We start from the raw sequence: 15,124 nt of genomic DNA, 5'->3' as shown, positions 1-15,124 counted from the left end.
TCAGCACAAAGAGAGAGGCAATTTTATTCTTCCAAAAAAATGCACCAAGAGAGGGTGAGCACAGGAGCACCCCTGGCCACATCCCCCATTCTAAACAGGGTCTGAGATGAGGCCAGGCCTGACCTGGACTTGGGAGAAGCTGACTGAGCTCCCTGTGGCCTTGGGAAGGGAACCAGGCAGACCTGGGAGTGGAACTTTGTTGTTAGCACCAGGAGCCGCCCACAGCTGGGCTCGGCGACAGGGCAGCGCATGGCCCTGTTGCCTCCACCTGAGAGTCTGGGGAGGGGCTGGTGGCAGAAGGCTCCCTGCAGGAGGTCACCTGAATGACTCTCAGATTCACAGACCCCCTCCGCCCCCACAACCCCTGTAAACATGAGAATGGGCTCGTGACACCCCCAGAACCTCAGGACAAGATGAGGGTCCGAGATGTGTGGCTGGGCTTCAGGCGGCCCAGGAGCTGCCGGGCTTTCTCCTGCATGAAGAGCTGGTCCCTGGTCCCCCCGCAGGCCACCGTCTTCCAGGCACTGGACATCTGGGAGGAGGCAAGAGGGTTACCATCCAGGCAGGGACTATGTGTTCCCAACAGACCCTGGTGATCCTGGCCAGGGCAGGGTGGAGTTATAAGCCTCCCTACCCTAGAAGCCAGAGACTTCTTATTTTCTCTCCACATTCCCTGTGACCCTGGACAAGTCACTTCCTGGCTGTCGGCTTCCTCAACTGTAAGTAGGAAGCTGGACAAGGAGACATGGTCATGCACTGCCTGCCCCGTGCAGCACCAGCCTCGAGGAGAAGCCACAGCCAGGAGGCGGGTGAGAAGGAGCAGTGAGATAGGTCAGCAGCCTGAAGCCAGCCCCTGCCTGAGGACAGACATGTACTAAGCAAACCAAATACAGGGATAATGACTTAGTTACAAGTGAAACCCAGGCCACAAAAGAGAGAATGGCAGAATGGGGGTATCTCTACAGAATGTAGGGTCAGGGAAGGCTTCCCCCTAAGGAAGCAGCATTGAGACTGAGATCAGAAGAGTAAGTTAAGCAAATGCAGCCACGGGAAGTAGCAGGAAGAACACCCAGGCAGAGGAACAGCCTATGCAACGGCCCTGAGCTAAGAAGGCGGGCACTGCAGGACCCCCAGGGATGGCCAGCACTCACAGGGGCAGGTGTCGTGAACTGGCTTCGGGGCTTCTGGGCCACTGCTGCCTTCTCGGGCTTGGCCTGCAAGAAGCCCTGGTTGAGCAGGCTGTTGTCTTCTTTGATACCTGACAGGGTGAGGCTGGAAGAGTTTGAAGGGGCAGTTGTCGGCTGAAACCAAAACCAAGTCAAGGAGTCACCATTTTGCCAGAAGCTGTGAGAGGGAAGAAAAAAACCCGCAATCCCACCCCAGCACCACCACCTGGCTACTGAGACCTGAAAGAGGATACACACTTTTTCAAGCCTCAGTTTCTGCTTTCAGATGGGGAGTTTACATGAGCTTAATCTTACTTTATACTTAAAAGATTAGGCAAAGGGCCAGGAGCGGTGGCTCACGCCTGTAATCCCAGCACTTTGGGAGGCCGAGGTAGGCGGATCACGAGGTCAAGAGATCGAGACCATCCTGGCCAACAGGGTGAAACCCTGTCTCTACTAAAAATACAAAAATTAGCTGGGTGTGGTGGTGGGTGCCTGTAGTCCCAGCTACTTGGGAGGCTGAGGCAGGAGAATGGCGTGAACCTGGGAGGAGGTGGAACTTGCAGTGAGCCGAGATCGCACCACTGCACTCCAGCCTGGGAGACAGAGCGAGACTCCGTCTCAAAAAAAAAATTAAGCAAAGACCTTAATCTTGTTCTAAAGAACTTTCTTACTTAAAAAAAAAAATCAAGTAATCAAGTAAAGAAACATTTGTGTGCGTTTCAGAGCCTGATTCAGTGATGTGTCTGGAGGCACAGTCAGGTACTTGGGGGCACATCAGCCCTGGGATGGGTGCCGTGCAACCCCCAGGCCATAATAACATAATCAATAAATGTGGAGAATTACTGAGCATTATCGAGTAATAACATACTCAATAATGTTGCCTTTGTCACATAAAGCCTCAGGAGGAGCCAAGGCTGTTCCTAGTTTTCCTGGGACCAGAAACATCCACAAGCATCATAAAGACACAGCTTCAACCCCAAGCACAGCAGAGTTGCACAAAGCCCCTCCCACACCTTTCCAGCCTCTCTGCTCTGCTTGGCACTGTTCCCTCCTGACTTAGGCTTGGCACCCCTTTTATAGGCTTTTAACTGGGGCTCAGGGAACCTGAAAGATCACAGAGGGCAGTGATAGTGTCAGAACTCAAACCCAGGCCCACCTGACTCAATCTGTGCTCTTCACTCCCTGCAGTGACGTTTTTTTCTTTGCAGTAACCTGGCTGAAGGTCCCCAGCCTGGCGGGGACCCCTAGCCAGGACAAGGTTTCTCTGCAAGGACCGTGAGGGCAGCAGTCTACTTGGAAGATCAGACAACCCTTAACCTTTGTTCATAATGCCGCCATGCCTCTCACAGCCTCCCCAGTCTGAGCCAGGGCAAGCCAACACACCCCATTGTGAGCAGAGAGGGATCAGCAGCACACCCTAGCTTCTGGGGACCCAGGCTCTGCACAGGCAACAACCCCCTTTCTGAGGTCGCCCTGACTGTAGCACCCAGCACAGCAAGTGCGCTGGCCTGGGGGCTATATAGCACCCATCCCAGGGCTGATGTGTCCAAGTGCCTGGCTATACCTTAAGACACATTACCAGGCCAGACACGGTGACTCACACCTGTAATCCCAGCACTTTGGGAGGCCGAGGCAGAATGAACACCTGAGGTCGGGAGTTCGAGACCAGCCTGACCAACATGGAGAAACCCCGTCTCTACTAAAAATACAAAATTAGCCAGGCATGGTGATGCATGCCTGTAATCCCACTACTTGGGAGGCTGAGGCAGGAGAACCACTTGAACTCAGGAGGCAGAGGTTGCGGTGAGCCGAGATGGCACCATTGCACTTCAGCCTGGGCAACAAGAGCGAAACTCCGATTCAAAAAAAAAAAAAAAGAAAGATAAAGGAAAAAAAAAGACACATCACTGACCCTCTCTGGGAGGGTGCTGGAGACCCAGATGCATGGTTTTAAAACATGTCCTAGTGGCACAACTCTGCCAAACAAAACCTTCTACGAGAGACAAGCAGAGCTGCTGACTGAAGCCAGGAGTGGGTGCCCAGACCCACCCTCCCTGCAGAGCCCAGCGTTCCAGAAGCCCAGTTGGAGGGTCACTACACTAACTCCACCTTCAGGGTCCTCTCCAAAACTCAACAGTTCCAAGGGGCAGAAGCCTTCCAAGGAGAACTCATCCTCCTAGGGGCAGCTCTGGAGTGGGGTGGGGGTGGCTGAAGCCTTACCAAGGATAGAGACTTGGGCAGTGTGGACATCATCAGCTTCACATCCTCATCCACAATGTCAAGAGCCAGAGACTTCCGGACTTTCTTGATGGGGCTCCGCCGCAGCTGGGGGTTGGCAGACAGAAGGGGGTTAGGGTGAGTGTCTGGATTCCCCATGGTCAGCGCCTGGATGGTCATGGCCACGGATGATCACAAAACCAGGCCCTGCTGCAGTGCAGACTTGGAGCAAGGCCCAGCTAGTGGGAATCTGCTGTCAGAAGAATGGGGGGCTGGGAAAGTTAGGCCCCATGGCCCCATTAGACTCTCTACCCAAGGTAGACCCTGTCCTGCCAGGTGCTGCCACAGTGAGCAGGAACACAGCATGAACCTCCACCACAAAGTGACCTGTTCTCACCCCGAATGGACCAGACACAGCCCCTCAAACAGGACCAGCAGAGAATCATCCCAGTAAAACCTAAAATACCACCCACAGGCCAGTAATATGGGAACACAAACCCCTTGGGACAAGCCCCTCTACAATATCTACTACAAGGAATGCCCCATACCTAACCGTGCACCTCACAGAAGCAGGTCCAGGGTCTGCTCCGATACCAAGGAGTGGCTCTGAGAGTCACACCCCCACTCCACCCAACAGTGCGCTCAGCAGGGGCTGCTACAGCTCACAACCATCCCCACCAAGGAGACGCCAGGGAGGGCCCTGGAGGCCAGAGGCCAAGTTCTCTCCACCTGCACATGGGGTGCCAGCTCGGGCAAGTCCCACCCAGGCTGACCGCCCACCTCCCCTCCTTACCTAACACCCTGTACATCCCACCGTTCCCAGCTCTCCCTTGAGGAGAGCAGTCTGGGAAAAAGGAGCACAAGGAGACTCGAAGGGATCGTGCACTGTCATGAAAGCTAACGATGCAGTGGGAGGGAGGCTGGCATAGAATGGAGGCTTGGGACAGTCCCTTCCCTGCCCCCCTGCCCAGGAGTCCCTGCAGACTCCACCTCACCTGAACCCATTCCCCCACCCCCAGCTCATGCAGCCTGACACTCAGCCAGGCACTGCCTGGCCTGGCTGGCTCATCCCGACCACCTCGCCTCCATCCAAAGGATTCCCTTGGAACCTCCCTTTCTGCGGCCCTTGGTACCCTATGAATTCAGTCATGGTGTGTCTGTCTAGCATCTGTCTCTGCCCCCTGAACACTAAGGGGAGATCCAGTCTGGGTCGTAATCACTACTCCATCCACCACATCCAGCCCAGCCCCACTTGAGCAGGGTCTGAAAACAATGCTGGATAAGTAAGTAAATCCTTCAAAGCGGAGCAGGGGAGGGTCCCAGAGACACTGTCCTTATCTTGTCAGTTTCCTCGACAACCACCATGAGAAAAGGGGGTAAAGGGGGCATGCTGCACCACCATTCTCCCCAGCACCTCACTTTCTACAACCTGTCCCCAGACGCCTCCCCCATGCCACCGCTCCAATTCCCCCTGCCCAGGCTCTCCCACCCCCACCCCACTCACCCCAGGCTTCCTCTTCTGCTTCTCAGGCCTGACGTCGTCCTCGATGATGAGTTCGATGCCAGCCTCAGAGCGCAGCACCTCCTTCAAGTCCTCCTCCAGGTGTGGGGTCTGCGGCTGTGGGTAGGCATGGGGAAGTCCACGTGAGGCACCACACTCGGGCTGTATGTGTGTGGGACTGTGGGACCAACCCAGCTGCAACTGGGCTGTCCTGGGTAAGGCAGGAAGGAGGCCTGACGCCAGGATGCAGATCTCACACGCACCATTCACAACCACTAACTGCTGCCTTGCACAAGCAGCTGATGACCTTGATTCCCAGGGGCCTGCCATGGCTGGGAGCAGCCCAGAGACGCACAGTAACCCTCACACAGCCCTGTGCAATAACTGTCATCTTAAGCAGATAGAAACAGAGGCTCAGAGATCAAGAGCCTGGCACACAGTCACACAGCTGCTGAATTAGGACCCCGACAGCTCAAAGCCCAGGCTCACTCAACCCTTTGTTCCACACTAATGGGGGCTCTCAAACCCATTTCCCTTTCTCAGGCCCGGGGGTTCCAAGGACCTCTCCAGCTTCAGGCAACAGAGAACAGGGGAGGGAGAGTGCCACTAAGAGCGAAAGGTGCGAATCACGGCCACTCCTCATAAGTCATCCGAAAAGCCCCCGCAAACTTTAATTACAGCTGCCAAGGTCATGAGATTTGCCCTCACACCTGTTCGGAGAGCACACAGATATTTTAGTACAGAGGAGCCGAATCTCCACTGCAACAGGAAAGGAGCACTAACTAGTGCCTCACCTTGGCTCATGTAGCATGGTCCGTGGAAAGTCTGCTTGACTCAGAATCAGTTCCATGGCAGGCCCAGGGAAGCCTCAGCCCCCAGCCACCTTGGGCTTCATAGGAGGCTCCACGCAGTGGAGAGAAACAGCAGGGGGACCCACTGCAGACCTTGTTCACAGTCCAGTGCCTCCACAACCATGCCTTTCTCTCACCCTCCACTGATTTCTAAAACACCTGTGTGTTTCAGAAAGCCCAAGATGCCAACTCCTTTTTCCATAGAGAAAACACAACCATCCCATCAACTGAGAAGAGTAGGGGAGAAGGGCAGCCTGCACACTGCAGGAAAGACGTCCCCGAGGGGCTTTCCAGTGCTCTGTAGAGAACTGGGAGTTGGTCTGAAGACAGGCCAGAGCAGCAATTTGCCACTTCTCTGAACTAGGCCCAGCGCTTATCTTTGCCTGAAAGTGTTTAAGTTATTTGTATTTCACATCAGTCTCCCCCATCCTGAGGCTGAGTGTCACGGGATACCGCCACGTCTCCAGCACCAGCCGGCGCCTGCTTGCACACTCAGGTACTCAGGAGCGGTCCGAGGAAGTGACAAAGAGCAGCCTCAGCTTCCCCATTTATACTATCAGGATCTCTGCATCTTCTCAGGAGGAAGAATCAAATGAGACCTCAGAGGGAAGGGTCCTCTGGACTGAACATGGTTGGATGAACCGAAGGGATCCCACTGTGCAGAGATCCACGGCAGCGACCACACCACGTACCAGGGGCTTCAGGGGTCCGTACTTCTCCAGGGCGTTCTTGAACGGGGTTGGCGTGTGGGGAGTGTTGTCCATGGAGTACTTCTGATCTGGGGTTACAAACCTGCCAGGGGCCAGAACGGGGGAACTAGTGACAGGATAGGGGCCGACGCCAGGCACTCTGCTGCCCTGGCTCCACCTTCCCCCAGTGCGACCTTTGGCCCCAGCACAGGTTCTCTTCCCAACCCTCTCTCCACCCTGCAGGTCAAAGTCAGGGGCTGGAAACAGAAGGGAGAGGGGAGTCTAAGAGGGGCCAGAGCCCCAGACGGGTGGCAGATAGCCGAGAATGCTGCTCAGTCATGGTCCAGACTTGGGACTTTCCAGAAAACAATGCAGTCCGTGGCCACACTTCAGGAACATTGAGAGGAGCATGGAGCAAGATGGGAACCCAGGAAGATCCCATCCTGCCCAGCTTTCCCTGGAGAGCCTGTGTGAGGATGGTGGCAGCACAATGAGGGAAAGGAGGGGCGAGAGGTGAGGCCAGCATCTTCCCAGGTCTCCCAAGAGTTCACCAAGGTGATGGACACATGGAGGGAACCCTTAAGCAGAGTAGAGAAAAACCCAGGATGGTCTGGTCCAGAAGCAGAACTGTAAGATGTTTGTATCAGATGTAGACCCGCCATGGGTGATTTCCGCCTGCCCTAGAGCAGGGGGGCAGAAAAGGCACCTCACGCCCCAGAGCACCAGGGCTGGTGGTATGGGGCTGGGCCAGGCTGGCTGTGGGCAAATGTCAGCTCTGAAGGAAGATACCAGGTTCCACAAACACGAACCCTTGTGTGCTAGTATGTGACCTTAGTCACCTGGAGATGCCACCATGGCTGACTCTCATGGCATGACCAGGGCACTCAGAGGATGAGAGAAACACCCCAGGTAGCCAGGGACTTGGGTGATGAGGCCAACTCCTAGAAACAGCAGCCTGGGGCCTGGCCGCCTCTACTTCCCGCAGCTGGCCAGCCACTCCATGGGGAGATAAAAAACTAGAACAAATGCAGACCATTCTTTTCTTCCTTCCTCAGGACCTAGAGATTAGGCAGGGATCCACAGTCTCTTCCCAAACCCTTGTTATCCCCCATCTGGGACACACAGAGATCCCCCTCTGTAAAGAAGAGTGAAGACAGATAAGTGCAAATCAAATGTACACATCTTACAGTTCAAACCACAACTCACAGGGGTGAATCTGAGCCACTCAAGCATCTCCATGGGATATGGAGTTTCTGAGGAACATGAGAAAATTCCAGAACCTCTCTAATTCGTGGCATCAACAAGGATTAAGAGCACACACATGGCGAAAGGCAGTGGTTCACGCCTGTAATCCTAACACTCTGGGATTAGTGTTAGGCTGACAGGAGAGGATCACTTGAGGCCAGGAGTTAAAGAACAGCCTGGGTAACACAGACTTTATCTCTACTAAAAATAAAAAAATCAGCCAGCCATGGTGGTGCTTGTAGTCCCAACTACTCCGGAGGCTATGGTAGGAGGACCACTCAAGCCCAGAATCGAGGCTGCAGTGAGCCATGATTGCACCACTGCACTCCAACCTGGGTGACTAAGAGAGACCTTTCTCGGAAAAAAGAAAAAAAAGAGTGTATATACACACATTAGAAAACTCAGGGAGAGGCCGGGCCTGGTGGCTCACCCCTGTAATGCCAGCACTTTAGGAGGCCGAGGCGGAAGGATTGCTTGAGTCCTAGAGTTCAAGACTAGCCTGGGCAACACAGTGAGACCCTGTCTCTCAAAAAAACAAAAAAATTAGCCAGGCATGGTGGTGCACACCTGTGGTCTCAGCTAGTTAGAAGGCTGAGGTGGGAGGATCACTTGAGCCTGGGAGGTAGAAGCTGCAGTGGGCCATGATCACACCACTGTATTCAACCTTGGGGACAGAGCAAGACTGTCTCAAAAAGAAAACTCAGGGAGACAGGGAGGCTAACTTGAAAAGGAAATTCAAAAGATTGCTTGGAGATAAAAAATGCAGATCTGTAAATCAGAGAATTCAGCAAGTTGGAAATCAGAGACAACCAAACTGGTGAATCAGAAAACAATCCCATCATGTTCTCCGAAGATTAAGGAAATGGCTTAAGATGGTGAAGAGGCGTATGAAGACGAAAAAGACAGAGACCAATCCAGCCTATATATGGAGGAATTCCTAAGGTAGGAGAAGGGGCAGACAGGGAAAGAAAAACTAAAGAAATAAACACTTCCTCAGCTCAAGGTTTGATTCTTTAGTCTGATATGAAAGCGAGGGGGGAAAAAATACAGAAATACCACACCACCATACAGCCTGTCAAATTTGAGGGATAACAAGAGACTCTCTACAAACGAATAATAGCTGGATTACAGCTCACTCCTGTAATCCCAGCACTTTGGGAGGCCAAGGCAGGCCATTTGAGTCAGGAGTTCGAGACCAGCCTGGCCAATATAGCGAAACCCCATCTCTACAAAAAAATAGAAAAATTAGCAAAAAATATAAAAATTAGAATTCTTCGCCAGCAGGCCCATACTACATGGTTAAAGGATGGCCTTCAGAAGGAACCAGATGGAAATACGGATCTAAAGAGGAATGAAGAGCACCGGAGATGCTTCTTCCTATAGAAAAAAGGAGTTGGAAGGAGGCAGCAAATGAGGCCACATGGATGAGAAAGAAAGAGAGCAAGAGAAGTATCAATGCCTTTTGTAGTGACAGCATCTCTGTTTAAGGGCTTAGATGCGAAGTCCAAGATTCTGGTTTGAACGGACAATCATTTCTCACGACACCTATCTAAGTTACGCTTTAGATCAACTCTTTAGAGACTGATTTCTTTTTTCTTTCTCTTTTTTTTTTTTTTTTTTTTTAAACTAGAAAGAGAGTCATACTTTGTCACCTACTGGAGTGCAGTAGCCAATCATAGCTCACTGCAGCTTCAAACTCCTGGGCTCAAGCAAGCCTCCCGAGTAGCTGGGACTACAGGCACACACCACCATGCCCAGCTAATTAAAAAAAATTTTTTTGGCCGGAGCAGTGGCTCACACATGTAATCCCAGCACTTTAGGAAGCCGAGGCGGGTGGATCACAAGGTCAGGAGTTTGAGACCAGCCTGACCAACACGGTGAAACCCTGTTTCTACTAAAAATACAAAAATTAGCTGGGTGTGGTGGCGTGTGTCTGTAATCCCAGCTACTCAGGAGGCTGAGGCAGGAGAACTGCTTGAACCCGGGATGCAGAGGTTGCAGTGAGCCGAGATTGTGCCACTGCACTCCAGCCTGGGTGACAAAGCAAGACTCCATCTCAAAAAAAAAAAAAAAGACAAAAAAAAAACTTTTTTTTTTTGTACATACAGGGTCTCCCTATATTGCCCAGACTGGTCTTAAACCCCTAGTCTCAAGTGATCCTCCCACCTCAGCCTCCCAAGTGCTGGGATTACAAGTGTGAGCCACTGAGCCGGACTTTGGAGACTGATTTCTGACTAAGGGATTCACAAATCTTTTCCCGAAATTATGTATCATTATCAGGGCTAAAATTCCTGAGCTGATTTCTGAATCACAAAATAGCGATTTCCTCCTCCAGCAAATGTATCAAGCAGAGGAATAGTTAAGCAACTCTCTCTACCTGGAATTTAGAATCATGATGACCCAAGGAAGTAAACTTATTGTAAAAGCACTTCCATAAAAGCAGACTGGCAAGCAACCTGTCCAGGCTTCCAGACAGAAAACGTCGTGCTCCGTAAGCTCAGAGGACAGGAATGCAGTCTCCACTCTTGATAGAGGGACTGGGCACTTTCGCCCTGCACATAAGGCTGTTCAAACACAACGAATTTGCACCTGAAACCTTAGGAAGGGGAAGAGATTATGTTTTTCAGGCTAATTTGGACTCTCTCCATTCCTGAGACAAAATTATCAAATGAGGGCCAGGTGCAGTAGCTCACACCTGTAATCCCAGCGTTTTGGGAGGCTGTGGCAGGAGGATCACTTTAAGGCCAGTTCAAGACCAGCCCAGATAAAGTAGCAAGACCTCGCCTCTTAAAAAAATTTTAGCCGGGTGTGGTGGCTCACGCCTGTAATCCTAGCACTTTGGGAGGCCGAGGCAGGAGGATCACGAGGTCAGGAGATCGAGACCATCCTGGCTAATATGGTGAAACCCCATCTCTACTAAAAATACAAAAAATTAGCCGAACGTGGTGGCGGGTGCCTGTAGTCCTAGCTACTCAGGAGGCTGAGGCAGGAGAATGGCGTGAACCCGGGAGGTGGAGCTTGCAGTGAGCCAAGATCGTGCCATTGCACTCCAGCCTGGGCAACAGAGCAAGACTCCGTCTCACCAAAAAAAAAAAAAAAAAAAAAAAAAAAAAAAAATATATATATATATATATATATATATATATATATATAAAAAATATATGTATAGCTGAGCATGGTGGCATGCACCTGGAGTCCCAGCTACTCAGGAGGCTGAGGCAGGAGGATCACAAAAAAGGAAACTATCAAATTAAAAAGTACAAATGAGGAAAAGCAAAGGTGGAGCCTGAAACAATATTGATAAAAATGATAAATCGTGGTGGCCAGAAAGGAGAGGGCTTTCTTAAAACAGTTTTCAGTGTTATTCCAAGGGTGCCCCCTCCCCACTGTGCCACCAGTGGTCCTGAGGCCCATGGTCTGGTGTTGCTGAGGGAGAGGACGGCGAAGGTGGGGGGCACTGCAGCACTCACGCAGCATGTTTCTGGTGCAGGGGTGTCTTGTCCCGGTGCAGTGGTGTGGTGACTACCACCTTCTGGCTGCACACTGGGGTGGATGTCAGCGAGGGGCTCTCCAGCTCCAATGTGTCCTGTTTGTTCCAGAAGTTCAGAAACTGCCAAAGAGAGAGGGAACAAGACAAAACGATGACCTGCATGTGTATCCCTGAGACCTCAGGGGGTCATGGGGAGAGATCCTTGAGCCCCTCCCCCAAAACGTCTGCTCTGATACTGAGGTCTCCTCTTGACCCATCAGACATCAGAGAACAAGGACTAGGACAGATCCATGCCAGGAGCCCACCAAGCAGGTTCACACAGGCCTCTGGGCTTCCGTCGCCCTAATCCTAGCTTTTGCCATCTCTACTCGAGTGCTGACGACGCAGTTAAGGCACAGGAAGCCAACTGTGGGAGAGTGGCTCCTTCTCAGAAGAAATAAAACTAGCTCTGAACTGACCTGTGAAGGCAAAAGGCATGTGACAGTTGTAGTGATGCTGGTGGCGGTGGGGTTATCATTTAGAGGGCACCTTCTCTTGCCATTGCTAAGTACTTCACACAAATAATTGCAATCAGTTACCACAAATCCTGAGACATAGGCACTATTACTATCCCCCTTTTACAGATAAGAAAACCAATGCTTAGAGAGGTTTTGAGTCTTGCACTGAGTGCTAGAAGTGAGACTCAAATCTAGATCTAAGCCAACATCCATTCTTTGAAGCACCCCCGTCTCTTCCCTCCTTGCCCTGAAGGTGCTATAATAGAGAGCCATCTGCAATCCTCAGGGTCACCACCCTAAATGGGGTCTCTGGAGTAGGGCGGCCACCACGCTCCATCATCCTGAGCTTCCCAAATAGTAGATGAGGGACCTGCTGCCTTCCTTCTCCAGCCAGCAGCCCTCACTTGCAGCATGTTACAGGCTGACCTGTGTCTCCCTCAAATTTACATCCTGAAGTCCCAACTCTCAGCACCTCAGAATGGGACTGTATTAATACCTGGAGATAGGGCCTTTAAAGTGGTTAGTTAGGCCAGGCGCGGTGGCTCACGCCTGTAATCCCTGCACTTTGGGAGGCTGAGGCAGGTGGATCACCTGAAGTCAGGCATTTGAGACCAGCCTGGCCAACATGGTGAAACCCCATCTCTACTAAAAATACAAAAATTAGCTGGGCATGGTGGTGGGCGCCTGTAATCCCAGCTACTCGAGAGTCTGAAGCAGACTTGCTTGAACCCAGGAGGCGTACATTGCAGTGAGCCGAGATTGCGCTACTGCACTCTCGACAACAGAACAAGACTCCGTCTCAAAAAATAAATAAATAAATACAGTGGTAAGTTACAGCCTGGCCAACATGGTGAAACCCCATGGTGGCGGGCACCTGTAATCCCAGCTACTTGGGAGGCTGAGGTGGGAGAATTGTTTGAACCTGGGAGGTGGAGGCTGCAGTGAGCTGAGATCACACCACAGCACTCCAGCCTGAGCAACAGAGCAAGACTACATCTCAAAAAAATGAAATAAAAAATAAAGTGGTAAGTTGAAATAAAGTCATTAGAGGCTGGGCGCGGTGGCTCATGCCTGTAATCCCAGCACTTTGGGACGCCGAGGCAGGTGGATCACTTGAGGACAGGAGTTCAAGACGAGTCTGGCCAACCTGGTGAAACCCTGTCTCTACTAAGGGTTTGGTGGCTCATGCCTATAATCTCAGCTACTCAGGAGCCTGAGGCAGGAAAATTGCTTGAACCTGGAAGGCGGAGATTGCAGTGAGCTGTGATCGTGCCACTGCACTCCAGCCTCCAGCCTGGGCAACAGAGCAAGACTCTGTCTCAAAAAATAAAAAAATAAAGTCATTAGAGTGGGACCTAATCCAATAGCTGGTATCCTTATAACATTATAAAATAAGAGGTTTTACAAGAAAAAACAATAGATTAGGACACAGGTGACCACGTGAAGACACAGGAGCCACAGCATCTACAAGCCAAGGAGAGAGGCCTCAGAAGAAACCAACGCTGATAAATTTCTTGTTGAATCCACCGAGTCTGTGGTACTCTGTTAAGCAGCTGGAGCAAACTGACACAGGGTCTCTCTCAAAATGCCACTAGCCATCCTGACCTGTGATGACAGGGTCGCCTCCTGCACCAGGCCACCTCAGGCCTCACTCTCTCCCACAGCCTCACAGGAAGAACAGACCTAATGACAGCCAAAGCCCTAAGTTATACCTAGGCCCACCAAGGCCCTGCGCCACTCCCCACCACTCCGCACATCCACTCTGCCCTTCTTTTTCTGTGCCTTTGGTCAAGGTGCTCAAGGAGATCCAGCCCAGATACCTCTCTGCAGGAAGGCCAGGTGCCCCCCACGACCTCTATCTCGGAGAGACCCTGGCACCCATCCCGGTTCCCGAGGCTCTGTGTGTTACTAACAGAGCACCCAGGGGCAACACCCAGAAGAGTGAGTTCTCAGTGACTTCGCAATTGCCATCACATGGTACTTCCCACACTCTATTCTGGTTAATTCATTACAAGCCCATCCCCAGCACTGGCTATCCCAGGTCTTCCCAGGACCAGGCAGGGCCAGCCAGTGCTGGGGACAACCCATCATCTTCATCTTTGCTCCCCAGTGCTGGCAAGTCTGCTATGAAATAGGTTCCATACATGTACTGAACAAACACGACAGTTCTCTTCCTCTCCTTCATTACCCAGTTACCAGCATCCTCCTCCTCCTCCTGGCAGTCTTCCTGGACTTGCCCAAACTAGATACACATATGCAACACCACAAGCCTTCTCTTTCATCCTGATTATCACATTTTCTGGGCCTTTTTTAGTTAACTGGTCTTCCTACCAGAGCATAAGCTACATGAGGGCAGAGCCAGGTCTGGTTTTGCTCACCCTTGCCCCAGCACTGAACACTAGGTGTCTGTACCGACCCAATAAGCAGCCAGAGTGGGGTCCACGCACCTGGGAGGGCGAGAAGGGCAGGGTCTTAACAGGTGTGCTCTTGGGCGTGAGGCTGTTACAGGAATCCAGGAAGGACAGACTGGTGCTATTCTCAGTGACAGGGGACAGAGCCACACGCCTCTTCCTCTGCCGCTTGAGCACCGAGGGTGGCGTGCCAATGCCAGAGCCCCCGACTTCAGTGCTGGGGGAAATGGGGATCAGCTCGCCCCGGCTGCTCCGGCTCAGGTCTGAGATGGTGTGGCCATCCAGGCGGTACTCGGTCACGCTGGGCACCGGGGCAGCAGGCTGGCGGGGTGGCAGGACCTGCTGCTGATGTGATGCTTGCAGCTGCACTAGGCTGTTGTTGATACTGTCCTCTGCAGATGGTTCCTCAGGGAGGTCAAATTTACTCAGGTCACACCAAGCATCGGGGTCCTGTCCAGGGAAGGAGGTTAGGAATTGCAATTACTATGCTCTTAATACAAGAGGACTCATTCATTAAGGGAAATATTTAAGTGTCAAGTATGATCCCACAGCCCAGGACCAATCATTAATATTTCATGCATTTCCTCAAAGTTTTCTATGACTATACATCTATATTTTCAGATTCTTTTTTTCTTTAAAGAGACAGGGTTTTACTCTGTTGCCTACGCTGGAGTACAGTAGCACAATCACAGCTCACTGCAGGCTTGAACTCCTGGGTTCAAGTGATCCTCCCGCCTCAGCCTCCTGAGTAGCTGGGACTACAGACATGTACCACCATTCTCGGCTAATTTTTTATTTATTTATTTTTTGAGACAGAGACTTGCTCTGTCGCCCAGGCTGTAGTGCAGTGGCGCAATCTCGGCTCACTGCAACCTCCGCCTTCCGGGTTCAAGCAATTCTCCTGCCTCAGCCTCCTGAGTAGCTGGGACTACAGGCGTGTGCCACCATGTCCATATTGGCCAGGCTGGTCTCGAACTCCCGACCTCAGGTGATCTGACCGCCTTGGCCTCCCAAAGTGCTGGGATGACAGGTGTGAGCCACTGCACCCGGCTTC

At 51.9% G+C, this 15,124-nt stretch overlaps 1 protein-coding gene across 2 annotated transcripts in view; it reads right to left on the bottom strand.

Moving 5' to 3' along the window:
- The window catches only part of MYBL2 (MYB proto-oncogene like 2), a 49,478-nt gene continuing 34,354 nt past the window's right edge, over positions 1–15,124 (bottom strand). For both annotated transcript variants that reach the window (XM_024238599.2, XM_024238600.2), the window contains exons 8-14: positions 14,107–14,520; positions 11,143–11,282; positions 6,431–6,530; positions 4,891–5,004; positions 3,390–3,494; positions 1,152–1,301; positions 1–532 (exon numbers count right to left, since the gene is read on the bottom strand). In XM_024238599.2, the coding sequence (XP_024094367.1) occupies positions 404–532; positions 1,152–1,301; positions 3,390–3,494; positions 4,891–5,004; positions 6,431–6,530; positions 11,143–11,282; positions 14,107–14,520 (1,152 nt within the window). In that variant the 3' untranslated portion in view covers positions 1–403. The remainder of the gene's footprint in view (positions 533–1,151; positions 1,302–3,389; positions 3,495–4,890; positions 5,005–6,430; positions 6,531–11,142; positions 11,283–14,106; positions 14,521–15,124) is intronic.

This window comes from Pongo abelii, chromosome 21, assembly GCF_028885655.2.
Source record: "Pongo abelii isolate AG06213 chromosome 21, NHGRI_mPonAbe1-v2.0_pri, whole genome shotgun sequence".
In the NCBI taxonomy this organism is placed as follows: domain Eukaryota; kingdom Metazoa; phylum Chordata; class Mammalia; order Primates; family Hominidae; genus Pongo; species Pongo abelii.
The sequence above is the reverse complement of the archived record's forward strand: the minus strand, read 5'-3'. Positions and strand labels throughout refer to the sequence as shown.